Here is a 21,540-nt window from a genome sequence, read left to right on the forward strand (position 1 = left end):
TTCCAGCTTTTTTCCTGCTTATTGCCATCACCCTCCTCTTTTTTTGGCTTTGTCTCTTGCCTCTATCCCCTCCCCTTCTCTCCTCCTGTGGCCTCACACCATTCTTACCTGGGAGGCCACGAGTCGCTGCTTCTGCTTTTCATACTTAACAGCCACCCATTCGTCCATCTTTTTACCTCCCCTCCCCTTTCACTCCCTCTTCTCATACCTCCATCTGTCCCTCGCCTTTCTTTATCTGCCTTTAAAGCAGGAGGCAGGAAAAAGGCTAGCGGGTCCTTTGTGTGCCCGGCCTCAGTTTGTGCTCAGCCAAGCAGACACAGCTCTTAAATCCAGGCCTGGGTTTTTGGCACAATAGGAAGGCTCAGGTCTTGTAAAAGGCCCTATGGTTCTCCCTGTCTCTTTCCACCTTTCCCTGAAAAAGACAGAGGGGCGGTTATTCTAAACAGGAGGACGAGAGTGTATGGAAAAGGGGGAACAAGATGCAGATGCTTAAAGGAGCGGACATAATTCTCTTCATCAAAGTGCAGCAGCAAAGATGTTCTTTACTCTTTTCACTCCCACTATCCAACTTCCCTTCCCCGAGCCAAGCAACACTGGAGCCTTATTTTTTTCCCTTCCCTTATTCTCCTTCAAGGCGAATGAATTAACTGAATGAATTAACACCAAGGCGGCTGCTGCTGTGATCATCATCATCGCGTTCCTCCTCATCAGCAGCAGTTTTGACGGAGCTTTTTAACACCTATAAGGATCGCACTGCTGACACTGAGGCAGGAAGAAGCAAAGATGTCGACAACCTTATCAGGAAAAGCAAAAAAGAGAGGAGAAAAAAACCCCTCATCAACTAGCAAGGTATCACAGTCAGGCTGCTACAGTCTTTAGCCCAGAGCCTTGTCAAGTCTCTTGGCACTACTAAAGAAACCTTACTGCTGATGATGATAGGAACAGTGGAGGGGGAGGTGAGATGTGGAGGAGAAAGCAAAGGCGGAGGGAGGACGAAAAGAAGAAACAAATTTAGGAGTGAGGAAAAAGGGGGGGAAAGAGGAAGGGTGAAAAGGTATAAAGGTGAGAAAGAAGATGAGAAGAGCGCAGGGAAACAAGGTGTTTAAGTTGTTGATCACGACGGGGGAGAAGCACCGCATCTTCAAAGAAAGAGAAACAGACAGGGCAACATTTGAAGCAAGAAGATGGAGGTCTGAGAGGAGAAGAAGAGGGGGAGTCCGGGAGAGCTGCAGTGAGGATTTTAATTAGCGGTAATTGGCCACCGAGGGAACAGAAATTGGGAGACGGGAGGCAGGAAGAGAAGAGAGGGGTGCATAACAGCCAGTTTTTGACAGAGTGATATCTCTCTTGCTTTATGCCTCTCTATTTCCTTCAGTCCTTTTTCTGTCTGATCTTTTCCAGATCCATCTCGCTCTCCCTCCATCTTTTTCCACCTCCAACTGTGCGATTCCCACTTTCCCCAAACAGTATCTTTTACTTTCAGCCAATTTCCCCAAAACACAAGACAATATACTGTGCCGTATTTGGCACAAGAGACACCAGAAAGTAATATCTGCAAGTAATACTAAAAAGTTTACCACGGTTTACTGAGGCGCAGGATACATTAAAAGTGTTATTTGGGGGGAGGGGCTGGGATCTAGAAAAAAAAGGTGTGATAAATATGTGTAGGACCTACATTTAAAATGAGCCGTTCTGTGATTAACTTCAAATTCAGGCTCATATTTACAAATGTATGTTAATAGTGTTTCCACAGGAAGTAGTTGCACCTGTACAAGTTGCAATAAGTTTCACAACTCGACCCTTAAAAATCTAAAGCTGCAGCAGATTTCAATTTGGCAGACAACTCCTTTGAGGTTGTCTCCTTATGAAGTCCTGGACCAATTTAAGCTCTCCCATTCTGGCCGTTTCCAATTGTGCATTTGCAGTGCACACTCCAGCAACCCTTGAACTTTAATTTTGGGGTGGAGAAGCAAGCCACAGCGAGCTACACTGCCTTCAGGTTTGAACACTGTAAGAGTCTGTCTTGTAGCTAGAAAAGCATATAGTTTCACCTGTAATGATTCTACACATGAAGATTGGATAAACTGATGAGCGGTTGCTGGAGATGCTGGCTGTCACCTGTTGAAATCAGGTGCATCTACCTCCTTGTGATTGCTTTGGTTGCTAGCAGATTACCACATTGCCCATGTTTGCATGGAAGATGGTGACTTGTCTGCAAATACTCGCTAGCTTGAGATATACTGGAAAAAAATTGCCTTTTAAGTAGAAGTTGTGCTTTATCACCACACATTTCAAAAAGACACAACTTTTAGTTTCAGGGAAACGCTCTACATTTCTAGTTAAAGTCACACTTTTCTTAGTTTTACTTCCACTTCGTGGGTAGTTGGCAAACATCTGCTAAGTACAGGTGACTGAAGCCATCTGCTAGTGCTTGTGTTGGAGGTTACTGACAACAGCCAGCAGTCTCCAGTAAACATTCACCCACTGTCAGAGAAGACACATTTTTCCCCAGTGATCAGTGGTTTCTAAACCTGTGCACCTGAGACCTTACATTGGTACTAGCTCTAGCCTGCTGGACCCAAACAGCTGCTAAACAGTTACAGTTTAACATGTAGTAAAGATGCATCTTTCCATAATAAACAAGATAGTTTTAGCCTTAATTGTAACTTCAGGTCAGCTCATCTTGAAATAATCTTGATGCTCTGGACCTATTGGAGTGAAAATAAGAAATACAGTTTTACATTTTTAGCTTGTTTTCTGAAATAATTACTTATTGGACATTTACACTTCTTCAACTGATCTCAAAGGAAAACAGGACTGTCAGGTATTAGCTGTGATAGCATGGCACTTACCACTGAGATCTGGGAACACAGAAACATTGCTGAAAACAGATACAAGTGGGAAACAAACAGAAGCTGCCATTTTATCTAGAAGTACAACTCAAAGTGAGTTCAACTGAAAAATGCAGGAGGCCACTGCAGATAAGTATGCTGTGCTCAGACTGATGTTTACAGGTAGGTAAAATGCGCTGATATTACTCTTCACCTGCACAGCTGTTTGCTTCCAGCCTGGGTCATTAAACTATTTGGTGATTTTCCACAGTCTGACATTTTTATATATTTTTCCCCTTTCAAATTGTATTACTCTGCTGCCCAGACTGCGCTACATTACATTCACAGAAAGCTATTAGGCAGTAGAGCTGGCTGCTTGTTGTCTTTATTTGGAGTCTTGTTTTGTAATTTCATAATCATCCAGATCTTAACTCCAAATGTCAAAAATGTTTATTTTATTAATCTGCAAACAGTTTGGGAGGTTTAAGAGTGGTTCTGTAAAAACCCTCCACTTTACCAGATAATCTGGGCTGAACATCGGTGTCTGTGAGTCTCAGAGCAGTTTTCTCCTCCAAACGTTGACAGGAGTGAATCAGGGTTAAATGTGCCCAAAACCCCTGCTGTCTGAGCCTCTAGCTCTCTTTATTGACATCACTAAAGCCAAGGGGTGCTTTTTCTAACGGGGAAGTTGCCAGTTGTGTTATCTTTTGACCCACCCTCCTGCACCTTCTGTCCCCAGTGCTGTATCTCTGTGTGTTTAGCAGTGGGAGTAGAGCTGGCTGGGGAACAAGTTAGCAGGGTTACAGCTGTGTTTATCGGTACACAGGTGAGCTCAGGGCCATGAGTCGCCCAGACAACACGCTGGCCCAGGCTCCCTTGTCTGGCAACTGCAAATAAATAAATAAAAAAATAAAAAAATAGAAGAAAAAGGCAAAAGAAAAAAAGAGAGGAAAAAAAACCCATTTGCACACACCTACACATGTGCAGAAGCATCTTACAGCATCTAACGGGCTCACAAGTGAGCAGCGCACACAAACAGGAGGCTCCTCTCCTAATCGAGTCCTAATTACAGTGGCTCATATGCCTCAAAGCTGACAGTTTCTGATTTAACTGCTTTTACATTTTGGCTGAGATTTGACTCCGACCTGGGCCAGCTGTCATTTATCAGCTTCCCCGAATTGCACGCAACTGTTGCTAAACAGCAGCAGTAGTGTGGCGTGCACTCTGGGTGTTGCTAGGTTACGATACCAGGATGCTGATGGCTAAGTGGCTGCGGGATCATCGATGGACACTCTGCATAGAGGGCTGACAGCAGGTCTTCTGGACCATTTGGCAACTTGTGAGTCAGATGCTCTTGAAATCCCACATCTGGTGGCAAGCCCATACAAATCAAGATCAAAGTGCTGCCTTTGAGACCGAGCCCATCTCTCAACCTTTCTGCCTCTCTCCTGTCGAGTTTCATTTTCATTTCTCTCTCTTCAGCTGTTCCTCTGCCTTCACGCATTCCTCTGCCTGCTTTGTCATCCCTCCTTTGCTTTCCCTCTGTTGTTGCTGTCTTGACTCGCTCGCCCTCCTGCTGAGAGGTAATCAAGCCCTGTTGTGAGTGTTTAAGCATTGGAGCAGACGCACGTTGAATTATTCTCAGGACTTAATATTTTGTCTGGGAGGGGAGAACCAGCCTCCTTACCACATGCTGGGTAAAGGCCACGCACACATAAGTGCAACACCGAGAAGGTGTGTGTGTGGATGTGCACGCACACACACCCACACATGGTTAGTCAGTGAGTCAGTGAGTCAGAAAGTTGTCAGTCACACAGATCTCATGCTGACAGAGTTACAGGTACCAGACTGATAGGACCTGACAGGCAGACCCCACCGCATGCAAGGATATACTGCACTGGCACAGCGTATCCACCAACACATGAGCGAACGCAGCCTGTGAAACAGGCTGTATGACTAAGTACAGGAGAGCAAAACAAATGCACACAATTGCACATAAATGTGCACTCATAAAAAACCCAGTGACAAGCAGCCAAGCATCCGCTAACACGCACACAAAAATGACAGCTAACATCCTCAAAGTTAAACAAGTGAACCAACAAAGGAGAACAGACAATGTAAGAACTCATCTCCCCCTAATTCCCTTCAGTCTTCAGCTCCTCTCACATCTCTCCTCTCCTCTACGCCGCTTCATTTATTTCTTCCTCTCTCCAACTCTTTCCTTATCTATCTTTCCTACTCCTGCGCTCCATTCTGCCTTGAGCTCGCCTTTATCAGCGCTTCTTCTCCTTTTTTCCCCCCCTCTCTTCTTTCCTTTTCTCTGCCACTGTGAACTTAAACTCTCAGTAGAACCAGAAGCTGATATCACACAGCCTCAGTGCTGCTTTAATCTCACTCGGGAAAAAAAACACCGACGCACGCTCACACCTGGGTGGCCGTTATAATGCTCAAAGCTTGGCTACTGCATTATTTCCATACCTATTAGTGTCATGCTCCTTTGCAGCTCCACACCCCCAGATGTCTTTCATTTCTTCCCCTACCTCAATCTAAATTGCCTCAAGTGATGTCATCACTATAAGACAGTTTATCAGATTTTCCTCAGCTCACTCCTGAGCCACAAACACATCCAACCTTCTCTCCATATTTAGCAGTAGTCCCCCAAAGCTGTGAACAGACTGTGATAAAAATCAGCGGAGTTCTCCTTTAAAATATCCCATTTAGAATAATGAAGGTATTACAGTTACCTCTCTTTGCCACACTTTTAGTTTTTGTCACCTTTTGCATAAACCTTTAGCACTATAGTCCCACGCAGAGCTGATATTAGCCAATTAGTTGCCAATCTGAGTTTCACTTGTGGTTTTTTGGCGTTTCAAGCAGTTAAGCTGATAAAGATGCAAGACTGGTAAAGAGGCAGGACTCTAAAAAGAACAGGTGAGCCAACCGATCAATTATGTAACTAGAAAACAGCTAAATGAATGTTTGTCCATAGTGGCCGGTAAACCTCTTGACATTTGTGCTTTAAGCGCAGCGTCTTAACGGAGAACAAAGTGGCCCAAAAACACTCCTTGATCTAAAGCCAGAAGAAGGTAAATATGTTTGGCTTTGAGGCAAAAAGCCCAATTATTAGCTGAGCAATGCTAACACACTAAACGTGCACTAAACCGAGAAATAATCCATCAATTTTTTTTTGCCATTTTTAACATTCAAGGCTGTGATTTGATCAGGCAAGAATATTAGAGAGAGATTATTGGAGATCACCTGAATCGCCTGGGTTTTTCAGCGAGCCAATAACTCTATATCAAATTACCCTGCTCCGCCTCGCAGAAATGTAACCAGACAGAAAGATACGAGCAACTGTGACTGGTCCTCTTGGTAATGATGCACTGTGTATGCATGTAAATTGATCTGTGCAAAGAAATGTTCTCTTGTGAAACAAAATGTAATATTTCATGTGTTTATTGTACAGTATGTGGTTATATCTAAATGCACGCAGTAGCCTGAAACATGTACAGTATAGTATATATCTTCAATGTTTGAAGATGCTGTTGACCACCGATCAACAAACTTTTTCTATATTTTTTTAGTAAAAACTTCCATAAAATGATCTTTAATTTAGCAAGATTTATTCTTGTCCCTTAACTATATGTCTGTTTTCTTATTGTCTTCTCTGTTATGCTAATAATTTCATCTCAATAAGACCTCAGTAGACACATCAGCTGAAGGCCAGATGCATCTCTCAGGTCCTGTGTCAGGACTTTCTTAAGAACATGACTTTCAGATACTTTTCATCTGCTGTGGATATTTTTTTTTTTAGACCTGACACTTCTTCTTTTGTCCTCCACTTGTCCATTTTTCCTCATTTTATAAGGACACATTCTGAGATATGCCACGTTTTCAGTTAATAGCTCTTAGGAATCACCTTGTTGGTGCAAAAACATTATTTTATGTCTGTCAAGCTGTTTTATAGTCTGCATTATTCCTCAAATTCAACTAAAGAAATGGGAACAAATTATGCTTTTTTTGACAGGCTGCTTGTAACAAAGTGCCTAAAGATACCATTTAAAATGGTCTGTCATATGTAGACAACGCGTAAGATAGGTGCTCCTTTTTTATGCTTGAATGGTTTATGGGTCAATTTGGTTTACCAAAAAAGCAAAAATTCCCATGAAAAAAAAAAATTAGTGGTGAAAAAGTGTAAAAATACTTTGAAAGAACTTCAGAAAGCCCAGAGAAACAGAAAGTCTGGCTTCTTGGAAGGAAAATATAAAGACAGGGGTGGTGTGGCTCAAGCCTTTTGCACAGTACCGTACTTCAAGCTATCACAAAAAAGCTCGTCTAAGACAGTTCAGGCTGTGTTGACGATCAAGCTTGTTAAAATTATAGAAACTCAGATTTTTGGCTTATATACTGTATCCCCACAAAGGTTTGCTTAAAATATAAAGAAATTAGGACTGGCTCCAAACTTTAAGGGAGTATTTTTATAGCAAAAAATAACACAAATAAATATATTATAGCAAGAGGCTTATTTATGTCCCATTAACTGTGTTTTTCAGGGTTTTTAAAATAAAATTAAATGGCTAAAATAAAATAAAGTGACTGTCAGCTTTTGTGATTTATGTAAATGCAGAGTTCTGATCTCCTACTTAATTAAAAGTCTTGTAGATATGAAGAAAGTTGGAGGAGAACACCTAGAAAAGTGCCTCCTGTCATGTTGACCCTACAGTTTCATCACATTACACAAGCAGCAGTGGAGTGCCACTTAATAATTGAGTTCCATTTACTCTGCTATAAATGGAACTCAGTGATACATCCGAGTTTGTGCTGCTGCTCGGGTTTGAGGTAAAGAGGGGAAACTGAGCTACTTTAAGACCTCTCTAAGAGAAAAAATGCACAAGTTATTTAAACGAATTCGTTAAAAGAGGAAATTGTTGATATTAAGACAGCACCAATTCCTTATTAAAAGCCATTTTTTAAATTCATGAAGCAGTTTAACCTTCGTTTTTCTAGAAAGACTCAACAGTGCAACTCTTTTTCCACATCGTCCTGCATCCCTGTTACACTTTCCCACACATTCACACCTGGAAGCTGTCCAGCAGAAACACATGGAAGCAGCCTCACCGGAGCTGCTAGAAGTTACACAAACACTTTATACTCACACTTTGCAGGAAGGCGGTAGCCGCAGGTAATCTTGGCCTCTCCTGTCTTACAGCCGTTGAGCGAAGCACACTCCTTTTTTAGCATGGGACCAGCAGCGCGGTGGATCGCTCCGTCCACTGGAAAGGAGACGACAGGAGATTTTAAAAAGTTGGCCTACTTATGTGAATCCCCTGCAATCTCACTAATTACAGCAGCCAGAGTGTGGTTTGAAGTCCAGCAGACACTTTTACTGGAGTCGAGGCTTAGTGCTAAAAGGACCTGGATAATGTTGGCATTAGCGGTGAACGCTTGAATTTCCAGGCTTCTGCAGGTTACTAACTTTTCACCCCTAATCCTGCTTGCATCTGTCTCTCTACATGTCAGTCTATTTAATGGATTTTAAGGCTATTGCCTTCCTTAATTACTTGATTTAATGTGTTATTAAGGACTCAGCTGACTTTGACTTTTTGGGCAATTACTCTTTATTAATTAAATTTTCATAAATCTACATAATATTCATAAATGTGTATCTGTCTTTGATCCCCACCACATCTAAAGACCGTGACTGTGTTCATTTCCAGGAGGGCAATGATGCGGCAGAAGCAATTTTACAGCTGTGCCAATTACATTTTCAGACAGAATCTATGCACCCCTTGCAGTCAGACTTATTTTTTCAAAGTTCATTTTGATACAGTTTTATTATTATGATTTGCAGCATTATGAAAGCGAGAAAGAAGAATTTAATGCGTCTAATTCACACTTCAAGGAAAAAAAGCACTAAAAATATCAAACTTCAACAAATGAGCTTTTAAAATCATGTAAAACAATAATCCATCCACAGAGACACTATAACAGTAACCGTAATAACGTAGATTTTCTGTGATTTGATTGACTCATTGATCACCGATCAGCTGGGGTGAAGAGGAGGAATAAGCTGGAGGTCCAACCAAGTCTTCCAGAAATTACATTTACATATTCCCATTTTTCAGCATTCAGGTTCTTCTGTGGCGTTTTTACATTTCTTTTATTAACATATCGTGAAACCTTTTGGGGCATTGTGGCTCACGGGCTTTAGCTTAACAGCCGAGGCCAACGGAGCACCCACGGGTGGTTTTTAATGAAAGTAAAACACCATGTTCGCTGAAAACATATTTCATTTGTTTGAATAATGATGACTAATGCTATTCTATGCTTTCTAATGATTTTGGGAAAGATCACGATTATCCTCAGATAAAAGTCAAGAGTGAGGAAAACCTCAGGAAATGCTCACCTAATTTACTGACTATAAATCACTTCATTAATTTTTACCAAACATTTTAAAATACAGTTGTCCCAAACCTTGTGATACATAACTGTACTCAAGTCAGTACTTTGAGGTGCGTAGGCATGGTCAGGTCAATCCAGTGAAGTTCAAAGCGAGCATCAGAATGAGGAAGAAAGGTGATTAAAGTGACTTTGAACGTTGGTGCCAGACGTGCTGCCCCAAATATTTCAGAAACTGTTGCTCTACTGGGATTTTCACACAGATCCCTCTCTAGTGTTTACAGAAAATATTGTTTTTTAAGTTAAATATTCAGTGAAAATCAGTTCTCTGGGCCAAAAAGCCCTGTTGATACTAGAGGAGAATGGTCAGACTGCTCTAAGCTGATAGGAAGGCAGTAGTAAGTCAAACAACCACTCATTAAAACCTAGATATACAGAAGAGCATCTCTGATTGCACAACACATGGAGTAGAGCAGCAGAAGACCACACCGGGTGTCACCCCTGTCAGCTAAGAAAAGGAGACTGAGACTACAATTCACACAGGCTCACCAAGACTAAAAAGATTTGAAAAGTATCTCCTGGTTTAATGAGTTTTGATTTCTGCTGCAACATTCAGATGACAGGGTCACAATTTAGCATGAACACCATTAAACATGAATCCATGTGCCTTTATCAACAGCTCAGGCTACTGGTAGTGTAATTGAGGTAAGGGAGACTTTCTCAGCACACTCTGGCCCCCTTAGCACCAATTAAGCATCAGTGAAACACCACAGCCTGTCTCTGCGTTTTTGCCGACCATGTTCATCCCTTTATGACCACAGTGTGCCCATCTTATAACTGCTGCGTCCAGCAGGATACACATCATGTCACAAAGGTAAAATCATCCGAAACTTGTTTACTCAACATGCCAATGAGACATGACACTACACTCAGGCCTCAACAGTTAGCAAATCTCAATCCAATAGAGCTCCTTTGGGAAGTGGTAGAATAGAAGATTCACGTCGTGGATATGCAGCCCACAAATCTGCAGCAACTGTCTGATGCTGTCATGTCAAAAATGACCAAAATTTGTGAGGAATGTTTCCAGCAGCTTGTTGAATAAATGATGAATTAATACAGCTATGAAGGCTAAAGGGTTACAACCCAGTACTAGCAAGGTGTACCTAATAAAGTGTACAGTGGGTGTATACTCTAAATCAGGTGTGTAAAACATAAAACCCTGTGTTTCTATATGTTTTACAGCTTTTCCTGCAGATAAAGACCTCCCCCACAGATATTCATACTACACCAAAGTAATTGGTGGTGTAGGTATTAGTTAAATCAGGGGTGTCAAACTCCAGGCCTCAAGGGCCGGTGTGTTGCAGGTTTTAGATGCGTCCTTGATCCAACACGACTGATTTAAATGGCTAAATTACCTCCTCAACATGTCTTGAAGTTCTCCAGAGGCCTGGTAATGAACTAATCATTTGATTCATGTGTGTTGACCCAGGTCGATATCTAAAACCTGCAGGACACCGGCCCTCGAGGCCTGGAGTTTGACACCCCTGAGTTAAATAGTTCAATGACAGAAAAGTTCCTGTTTTTCAATGTCTACTAGAAATTTTACACTTTGTTGTTTTATAAAACAAAAACATGCAACACTGTAACTTTACCCATTCATCATGTAGAAAAACTAAGATGTACTGTTGAAATTGCACTTCTTTATCTTATATTGAGATATGAGAAAGTGGAGGTTCACTCGTCCGGTCCACTCAAGTTCAAAGTGGGCTGTAAATGGATGTAAAATTAGGTTTTGTTTGTTTTTTAAACCAAGAAAAAGTTTCATATGAAAATAAGTAAAATCAGTTCGATGTACTACAAGAAAGAACAGGTTCTTAGCTTCACCACGGTGGAGGAAGGCCAAGATGGTGATATGGAAGGTAAGCCTTTCACTCACAGTTACAAGTAAGGAACAATATTGTTTGAACCGTGAATGTGTTTTTAGGAGCACATGCAAAAGAAAGACTATAAAAGCCAGCCTGAGCAGCATCTTATTTTCCCCCCAACAAAGGTCTGCAACACAACATCCATGACAATGGCACTGTCAGTTAACTGTGTGTTCTTTGTGCAGCCTCTCCACTCACACACACACACCCACACACTGCAAAGATACACCGATGTATTGGAGACCTTGAGCTCAGGTGAAGTCAAGCACAACTTCTTCTAGAGTTAACAACTGCTCTAATTACTATAACTATAAAATTTTGTGGGTTAATAACACACATCGCCCTACCAGCTCGTACTAAAGTGATCTTTTCTACTCTAACATCCATGTGGCTTGTTTTACACAGCCACAGCTCTCTTGCAAGGCTAAAATGAGTTGCCAGAAACATTTTAAAATGAAAGCAATGTGTGAAGACTAACTGTGAGCCTAATTTGTTATCAATTTCCAGCTTTGCCAGATTCTAGAAAGCGCTGTTACAGACAGCCGCCCTCCTCTCTCTATAGCAGTGATTCTAGCAGCATGCTACTTTCTACTTCTATTCCACTACATTTTGAGAAGCTTTCACTACATTTATTTTAGAGTGCAGTTACTAATTATATAGTAGATTGAGATTATTAATATCAATTATACATGTAAGGAGAAACTATCCTATCTAAAAACAGACTACGCCAAATAGCAATACACACCGATCAGGCACAACATTATGACCACCTGCCTAATATTGTGTCGGCTCCCCTTTGCTGCCAAAACAGCAATGGTCATTGAGGCATGGACTCCACTAGATCACACAAGATGTGCTATGATATCTAACGCCAAGGTGTTAGTAACACATACAGTAAGTCTTGTAAATTTCGAGGTGTCCAGCACATTTCACAGATGCTCGATTGGATTGAGATCTGGGAATCTGGAGGCCAAGTAAGCACCTCAAACTCATTTGCTGTGTTCCTTAAACCATTTATGAGCCAGTTTTGCTTTGTGGCAGGGGGCATTATTGTGCTGAAAGAGGCCAGAGCCATCGGGGAATACTATTTCCATGAAAGGGTGTGCATGGTCTGCAACAATGGTTAGGTAGGAGTAACACATGGATGGCAGGACCCAAGGTTTCCCAGCAGAGCACTGCCCAAAGCATAGTACATCCTGGTGCGAGGTGTACTATGCTGTAAGTGTAAGTGACTAACACACGCCCGGCCATCGACATGTAAAAAAAAAAAAGGAAAACGCGATTGATCAGACCAGGCCACCTGCTTCCATTGCTACGTAGTCCACTTCTGATGCTTACATGCCCTTTGTTAGGACTTTTCAGTGGACAGGGGTCAGCACAGGTACTCAGACTAGTTTGCAGTTATGCAGCCCCATATGCAAAAAACTGCAATGCACTGTGTATTCTGACACTCTTCTACTGAACCAGCATTTTGAGCTACAGTAGCTCTTCTGCTGGATAAGACCCCACGGGCATCAGTGAGCCTTGGGTGTCCATAACTCTGTGAGTGGTTCACCAATGTTCCTTCCTTGGACGGCTTTTGATAGATACTGACCACTGCAGACCCGTAACACCCCACAAGAGTTGTAGTTTGGACACGCTCTGACTCAGCTATCTAACATCACTGTTTGGCCCCTGTCAAACTTACTCAAATCCTTACACTTGCCCATTTGTTCTGCTACTAACACATTAACTTTGAGGTCAAAATGTTCACTTGCTCCCTAATATATCCCACCTCATAGCAGGTGAAGAAATAATCAGTGTTATTAACATCACCTGTCAGTGATCCTAATGTTATATTTGATCAATTGAGCAATAACCAACCACTGGAAAAACATCCATCCATCCATTATACAATTCAGGGTTGTGGGGTCAGGCACTGACGCGAGGAAGGAGGACTGGTTCACCCTGCACAGGTTGCCATTTAAACATGCACACTATGATAGTTGTCAGCACTTGTTCAAAATAGTTTAATATCATCAGTCCATATGCCAGAGCTCAACACATAGGTCTGGTTCTTATCTGTCTCTCTGTGTACAGACCAGACGCTATGGCGGTGTGTTTCGCTAAACTGAGTGGCTCCAGGCGGGGGCCTGGTGTTATCTGTGTTAAGCTGGCATATTGCTGAAAGGACTAGTACATCCTGGATAGGTTGCCAGGAAATATGTAGACATTTAAACATGTTCATGTGTGTTAATGAAAAGCATCCCTTTAATTCAATTAATCTTTGGTCGTCGTGTATGAGCAACATGTTGTTTTTCTAGAATATTAAATCTAAAGTTTGGATTCTAAATCAACCCAGAATCAGGCACATGTCAGAAATGGATTCGTCGCAGCACTGTGACACTTGTCAGCACTGGTTCAAAATAGTTCAATAGCATCAATCCATATGCCAGAGCTCAGCACATTGGCCTGTGGTTCTTATCTGTCTCTCTGCGTACAGACCAGCTGTTACAGCGGTGTGTTTCGCCAAACTGAGGCGCTCCAGGCAGGGGTCTGGTGTTATCTGAACATTATTGTGTTAAGTTGGCATATCGCATGCGGCGCTGAGCCGTGGTGTGCCATGTCATGCTGTGCCATGTTGAACTGGGCCACGCTGTGAGCGAAGCACAAGTGCGAGGGTGTGACAAACAAGTTCTGAACAGTGGCTACCTCCTCAGGGTGCTCAGAAACTAGCTTAGATATGTGTGTATGCGCATGTGAGTGATATATTGTGTGTGTATATCCTTGTCAAAGCATATGTGCAGCTGTGGACACTGTATTTATGAGTGTATTTTCAAGTGTACGTGTGGCGTGTGTGTGATGAGTCCTTGAGGTGACACAAAAATACGCTGCACACCAACTTTGAAGCAGGCCAACTCTGAAAGAGAGAACAAGTGTGATAAGACAGAGAGATGGAAAGGAGAGAAGGGGAGGAGGGGAGGGGAATAAGCAAGAGTAGCAGATGTAAAAATAGTCTGGAGGGAGAAAAAGAAACAAGCAAGAAAAACAACATAAAAAAAAAGAAAAGGAACTGACTTGGAAATTAAACCAACAATACCTTCTTTTTTTTTCCATTCGTTGCTGCATGTTTGACAGATACACAAATGTGTATGTGCCTCTGTGTGTGCCTACTAGTGCAAACTGGCCTTTTCCCCCTCCAGTCTTTATGAGTGGACTGCATAGCCTTGAGCTACAGCAGTGCTTTTTGACCCAAGTACTGCCCTGCCCTCACTCTTACACAGCTGTAATACAAGCTTGCGAATGGAGCTGAAAAACATCCACACTGAGGCTTGCACACACACATGCAGCTACACACTCTAGAGCACATATGCATGGGTGCACATACAGCTTTAAATACAGCTGAATGCCAAAATTAAGGAACACGTGTCCTGGCACAGAAACACTGTTTGGAATACATTTAATTTGGGAGTTTAATGTGACTACAAAGGATGGCGAACTGCTGATTCCCGCTTGTTACAATGACCCCTTACATCAGGCGGAGGGCCAAGGGGGCTGCCGAAATCTGATTTTAGATCCCCGGTGCTAAGGTGTTAGCCTATTACCGGCATGGATGAATGACTGCGCAGGCCTTCTGAGTTCAAGTCCCCAGATCTAAAGCCTTTCTATGAAGTGACCAATAACATTCTTATGTGGCGAGTCACACAGGGACACAAAAAAACCAAGGAAAGAAACACGCCCACGGAGACACACAAAAGATGACTTTTTAATCCCAGAAACCAGCACTTCCTGTCCTTTTAGCTCCAAATAAGATCATTTTAATGTCATGCTCAACATATTTTCTTTCACATGAGTTGCTTTTTCCATTTAGCAAAAGGCAGCTTTGATATTATCATGTTTAAATTAGATTGCTCCTTGCTAAATGGAGATGATAGGAGGCAGACAAAAGAACCTGAACCTGGTGAGTATGGTTAATAAATATCCATACACCTATTTAACCACTCCATGACTCCCACCTCTTTAACACAGACAAGCTATCCCTGTCACTGCACTCACTGAACACAGACCATGTTAGCTTTCTTTCAGTCTACAGTAACTTCTGACTCCATGGGAGCCAGTGTAATAGCCCAGCATGAGCACTGCATGCTACTGAGTAGATTCAGACACTGTTCTGTCACTTGAATGGTGCCAGAAATATGAAGGGGGGGAACTCATGAGCAGAGGGGGAAGCAAATGAAAGATGTGCTTGAAGCAAAGCGGCACCAGCAGTACCTTGTCAATGCAGACGGCTATGTAAGAGTCGCTTATGGGCACCAATATCGCTCTAGAAAACAATATGAGTGGATTTGTTGAGTTTCTAGACCAAAATCATTTTTCTGCCAGAAATATTTGCCTTTTTTAAAAATAATAGACAGGCGAACAAAAGAATTGTCTTGCATGTGTTTTCTATGAGTTTCCACCACTATTAGTATTATACTAGTATTCCACACATATAATTTGACACCAGCATCTATAATGTACTTGTGGTTTTGGTGAGCTATAACAGCTGCCAAGTGGTCAACTCACTTCACAATGTGATATCTGAACAACTATTGGATGTATTGCTACGCATTTCACACCAGCAGATTCTCACTGAGACCCATTCATTTATCCATCCATTCGCTGCCGCTTATCCTTTTCAGGGTTGTGGGGGGTGCTGGAGCCTATTCCAGCTGTCACAGGGCAAGAGGCAGGGTACAGATCAAATTTTGTCATATTTTAAGGGTAAAGGTAGTTGTTTTTTGAGGTTATTTCACAGAGAAAAAAAATATACGGTATTCAGAAATAAACGGCGGTGTGAAAAAAAGTATTTTCCTTCAGAAATGGAGCATCATACCAACTGTTCATGTGCAGCTGAGGCAATTTTAAATTTTTGTCTGCACCTTCAAACTCAAGATATGAAGAAGGAAAATACCTAAGTTTTATAATCTAAGAAGGAGTCTCCTTGATCAAAGAAATGAAAGCACAGGTGGAAGAGACCATGCAACCTGTATCTGGATCAAATGTCACCCTCTTCCTCCTCACTGAAAGTCATGACTCTAACACACGAAACGTGCATAAATATGCTTTTTTATTTCCAACATTGTTGCAATTTCTTATGGTAGCAGATTAGACATGCGGACCTCCAGACATCTAACAATACGCAGACTAAACAACAACTATGGCTAATGTTTGATTTGAGTTTCTCGTCTAACAAAGGAGGACAGCTAGTATCTACTGTAGAGGATGTAATCTACCAATGGGAAGGTCAGCGGGTCAATCCCTGGCTCCTTCAGCCCACATGTTGAAAGATACTGAACCCCCAAAAGCCTGCGATACACTGGAGTGTGAGTGTGTAAGGTAGTTAGAAAGTTATTGAAAGTATAAAATAAGATGCTGTATGAATGTGTGAAAGGGTGAATGTGGATTGTATTTAAAAAGCGCTTTGACTGCTCTGTTAAGCTATAAAACGCTATATAAATATCAATCCATGTAGCAGTAACAAGAACTTTGCACATCTACAACAAACTTCTCTGCTAGTTTCATGGCTGTCATGGTTACCCATGCCCAGCAGTGATGACAGCAGTTGCTCAGATGTACTGAACTGGACTGGACTGCACCGCAGGTTGAAAATGAAGCTGGATGGGTAGCCAGAACAGCGCAATCTAAAGCCAAAAGGTTGTGGTCAAGTTTCAGTACATGAAAATCTGGGGGTGAGAACAACTTGTTCTTTTATAGTCCCCAAGGAATAAAGTCTAATGACTTCCTCTAGTACAACCAGCAAGCTGTAATGAGTGCTTTTAAGTTTTATTTAAAAACAAAACAAAACAAAACTATTGCCTGTTCTTTGCAATTTGATGCAGAAATCTATGCCTACCTAAAGATGAATTACCAGCATAACAGACTAATGTTAGTGTGATCAAGTGCAATAATAACCTATTTAACGGTGAGCCTGTTAGGTGCCATTATGTAATGTAATCAGTGGTTTTTGATATGGTGACGAGGTGTTCGGTAGATTAGCCCCAGCAGGCCACCAGAGAAATGCCATTACAGCGCAGGTGTTGACTTTATCACAACAGAAATTGCTTCTTTCACATTTATAATGTATTCTTCCTGTTGATCAAGTTAGCTATTAAAAGTTTTTTCTAAAACTTTTTAACATCCATTGTTGTTTAATAGCTAAGGGTTACTTTATAACTTTTTATACACGATTAATAATCAGAGGAGCTGGTAGGAAGTTTTTTCTACTCACCACAAGTACTATAAAGTATGCCTGTAATTTTGTACGCCCTCATACTGAAACATGCCGTTCTTTGACACACACATACACAGTTGGAAAACAATGAGTGTTATAAGAGAAGCACTTGGGAGAGAATTGTGAGGTTTCACTTTTTTTTTACTGTCTATTTTCACCGTGGAGCTCTTGCTCTCTATTGTTGCTCTTTTAGGAGGCTTGTTATTGATTTCCAGAAAATATCAGATGTCAGTAAGATTTATGATGTAAGCAGGCTGCAACCACTTCTACTGATGTTGAAAATAAAACTTTTCATGACTGCTGTCTTTAACTGATCTGAATATAGGACCCAGGATAGATCAATGTGAATTTCATGACCTCCTTCATTTCTAGGGACTTGATGCGTTTGATTCTAACTACATTAACTTGTAACTTTTACAGCACTTGAACCTGAGTTGCTCATGGCTCAGTCCCAGTACAGAGTAACAATAGCATGGAAGCATCCTTGCCAGTAGGGGGTTCAAAAATAATAACCAGTGTTTGCTCAGTGACTGCACTGAAATTTCTTGCTGTAAGAGACCAATTGCAAGTAGTTCTAGTAACAAACTTCCCCAGAGATTAAGTTTGTAACACCCTCAATTTCTGGCTAACCACTTTTGATCACGAGGCAGTTGCACAGATCTCCAATCTGATGCAGCCACTCTCAGACAGATTAGCAATTATTCCTTACCTTTGCTGCCTACTTTATAAACGCAGGCAGACTGCCAATACCTTGAAATCAGTCTTAGTCAGTCTATGCTGAAGAGTGCAACTTGTCTGTTATGTGTCTCTCTGCAATAACACTGAGGCATTTCCAGGTCAGTCAAGAAATACATCTTTTCAGCATGTCCTGGGCCTGGCCCGGGGGGTCCTTCTAGCGGTACATGCCAGGAACACCCAGGAGGCGGCCAAGAGGCACCCCAATAAGATGCCCGAACCACCTCAACTGGCTCCTTTTGACATAGAGGAGTAGTGGCGCTACTCTGAGCCTCTTGAATGACTGAACTTCTCATCTTCCCAATATTATTATTAATCTGACTGAATTTATTGCAAACATTTTGGTCGTGATACTGTCTTCTCTAGTACAATTCTAGTACAAGGCAGGGATTTCAGACACAACAATAATATTCCAGCAGTCTGAAGCCTCACTCTAATTGATTTATGTAATTTATATGTTTCTGTTGATTTCCTTTTGGTCTTTTATTGCATAGGAACTGGATTTTGTAAAGGCTGTTTGTCTGTATTGTTTATGCTTATGAATGTAAAAAATAAATAAATTCATCACAAATGAAAATCACTTTTCTTGGGAAGCAAAAAAAAGTCAAACTGACATTGCCTTAATAAAAAACACCACCAATATCAGGTCTGTATAAGCCACTTAGACACCGAGTCATTTAAAACGAGCGATGAGTTTGGTGTCAAAGGGTACTTGTTGTTCGTACTCCACTGACTCTGTGCAAATGAAGCATGTGAACTACTCGACCATTAGTCTTAATTGGCTACACCTAATGCAACCAATAGACATCAACCGATTATAACACAATAACCAGGGAACACATTTATATCACTAGACACACAAAAACACACAAAACATGAAATATGCCAAATTAATTTTCATCCTAAAAAAAAAAAATCATGCAAAATTCATAATTTAGCCTTGATTATCATACTAAATATCACTTCACCGTTTTCTGCTATTGAAGCTCGGTCTTTTGGGGAATCAGAGATGGAGTGCACAAACAAAAAATAAATAAATAAATAAATAAATAAAAACAATGGGGAATGGAGAGACACTCACACACAGACAGAGAATGACGAGACGGGAGACTGAAGAGCCCAGTTGGACAAAAAGAAATGGCTTTGGAAGGGGATCAAGTGTAAAAAAAAAAAAAAATAAATAAAAGGTGTGTAGGTGAAAAGAGTGGGTGAGACTAAAAACAAAGAAGGGAGAGATGAATGTTAAGCAGGGTTCCAGAGAGGAATAGATTAAAAGGATGCAATGCATGGATGAATACAGGAAGGATTGAAATTAGTGTTTTGGCTTCTTTACCCTGTTAAACAGGCGGCTGACCAGTTTAGGTGTTATCGCATCTCCCTCGCAGGCTCTGTATTGACTGACTCTGGGGGAGACAGGGAGGGGATGTAGGGGGACTGTGAAGTGATAATTGGCGATATGCTTACCTGGCGCGGAGCCTGCAACCTCCAGCAGGGCACAAAAACAAACACACACACTCGCGCACACACACACACACACACACATTCTCTGCTATTGTTCTGTGCCACGACAAGCTTTACCTCAAACCGCCCACCCTCAACAAACACATCCACACATAAGAAAACACACACTCACGGGTAGCTTGGCATATGAGTAAAACCAATCCTGAAGTCTCTCCTATGGAATACTAATACGATTGCCCTTGCCAGCTGACCTCTTATAGGCCAAACAGGCTGTCTGTCAAACTAATGGGGCGGAACGCTGGCATATTGCTTTCCCACAATCCCTCAGCAGAGCCGGGACACTCATTTACTTCAGTCAGCTTGTTGCCAAGGCAACATTTAGGATGGTTCTGGTGGTGGATGGACGCACAAACACGCACGCTGCCTCTCCTACGATTCTGTATAGGCACCTGTGTATATGTGCAAACTTGAACTCACAAACAAATGCAGCGCAACCTGTTAAGTGTTACTACCGTGAACTCTTGCGCACACAGACACGCACGCACACACACGCATATATGAGTGTTGCTAACAGCAGTGAAACAGATGAATTTATGTATGCGGCTGACAGCACTGTCTGCATGCGGAAGGTACACTAAGTGCTCTTTGTCTCTAGTCTCATCTCCATGCTCCAAAACTCTCTCCCTTCATTCACAATACATGCTCTCCTGTTCATTTGTTCTGAAAGCCAAGCAGACAAGCCTATTCTTCTCCGCCTGTATTTTTCTCCCCATCCAGACAAGGAGAAAGCAAAAAAAAAAAAACCCAAAAAGGGCTGCAGACACACAAGGACGAGAGCCGAGAGACTTCCAGTACCGGGTTTCAAACTCCATCGCTGTTCTTGAGGATTGATTACAGATGTCATCTCATGCAATTTCAGCCTGAATTTTTTAGCTGTGCAACATTTTCTTTCGTGTTTCCCCATCGAAATGAAAAAATGCAAGTGGATGAAATTTTAATTGGGACTGTGCTCATCTATTGTGCACTGTCTTAAAACCTAAACCAATCATAAGCCGGCAGTGTCTTTGTGGCTGGCTCACATCCTGTGCAATCTGTCCCTACAGACCCAGAGCAGGATCTCTGACAGCAACTGTCTGTGTGTCTGTAACTGTGTCTCTGTTTGATCAGTAACTTGTTATTATGAAACCGGAACATCACAGCAAGTGAGGGTTTTGAATGTATGATCACATGATTTGGTTTGACAAGTGCTTAAAGCCGAATTCCAGATCTCCATTTCTATCTTAATATTTTGCTCATAGACTATTTTTACTTGAAAAGTGTTTTTTTTGCTGGCTTCTGTGATTGCTCTGCATGTAACAGGAAAATTACCAACCAGGCAACCTGCGTCTGGGTTCACAAACTTCGTTTCAGGGGTTTGCTTCCTGTGATACCAATTTTCTTTACTGCTTATTGTAATAGAAGTGTGGTGGGTGACCAACGTGCAAGCTTCAGAGCTGAAAAAGGAAGCCAGTGTGCCATGCAATACAAGTTGTTCTGAATGCTCAAATAGAGTAGAAGAGTGCTATATAATTTTAAAGCTATATAATCTTGTCACTACATCACAGCTCGTCTCTCCTACATCACCTAAATCCCCTTTTAAGGTCATTTATTGTGTCGCATGCCCGCTGTGTCGTCGTCACAGCTTGGTCACCATTCATACTGGCACTCAATGTTTCCTGGACTTGCGGCAGTCTCCTCCTGAACGACAGATGTCCCCACTCGAAAAAAATCCTCTGCATCATCACTGATACAGAAGTGGAAAAAATTATAACAGGAAGCAAAGTGATACAGTGATTAAAAGTCACTTTCAGTATTTGTCGCTGTTCAAAAGGGCCACAACGGTGAGCATAAAGGTGTACAGTCCAGTCGGGAAACTTCACAGGTGTGCAGTTGAAAT

At 41.8% G+C, this 21,540-nt stretch overlaps 1 protein-coding gene across 3 annotated transcripts in view; it reads right to left on the reverse strand.

The window, feature by feature from the left end:
* macrod1 (mono-ADP ribosylhydrolase 1) overlaps positions 1-21,540 on the reverse strand; it is a 143,525-nt gene that overhangs the window by 39,828 nt on the left and 82,157 nt on the right. For all 3 annotated transcript variants that reach the window (XM_040015976.1, XM_040015975.1, XM_040015974.1), the window contains one exon: positions 7,988-8,104. In XM_040015976.1, the coding sequence (XP_039871910.1) occupies positions 7,988-8,104 (117 nt within the window). The remainder of the gene's footprint in view (positions 1-7,987; positions 8,105-21,540) is intronic.

This window comes from Simochromis diagramma, unplaced genomic scaffold (genome assembly GCF_900408965.1).
Source record: "Simochromis diagramma unplaced genomic scaffold, fSimDia1.1 OVJJ01000685.1, whole genome shotgun sequence".
In the NCBI taxonomy this organism is placed as follows: Eukaryota; Metazoa; Chordata; class Actinopteri; order Cichliformes; family Cichlidae; genus Simochromis; species Simochromis diagramma.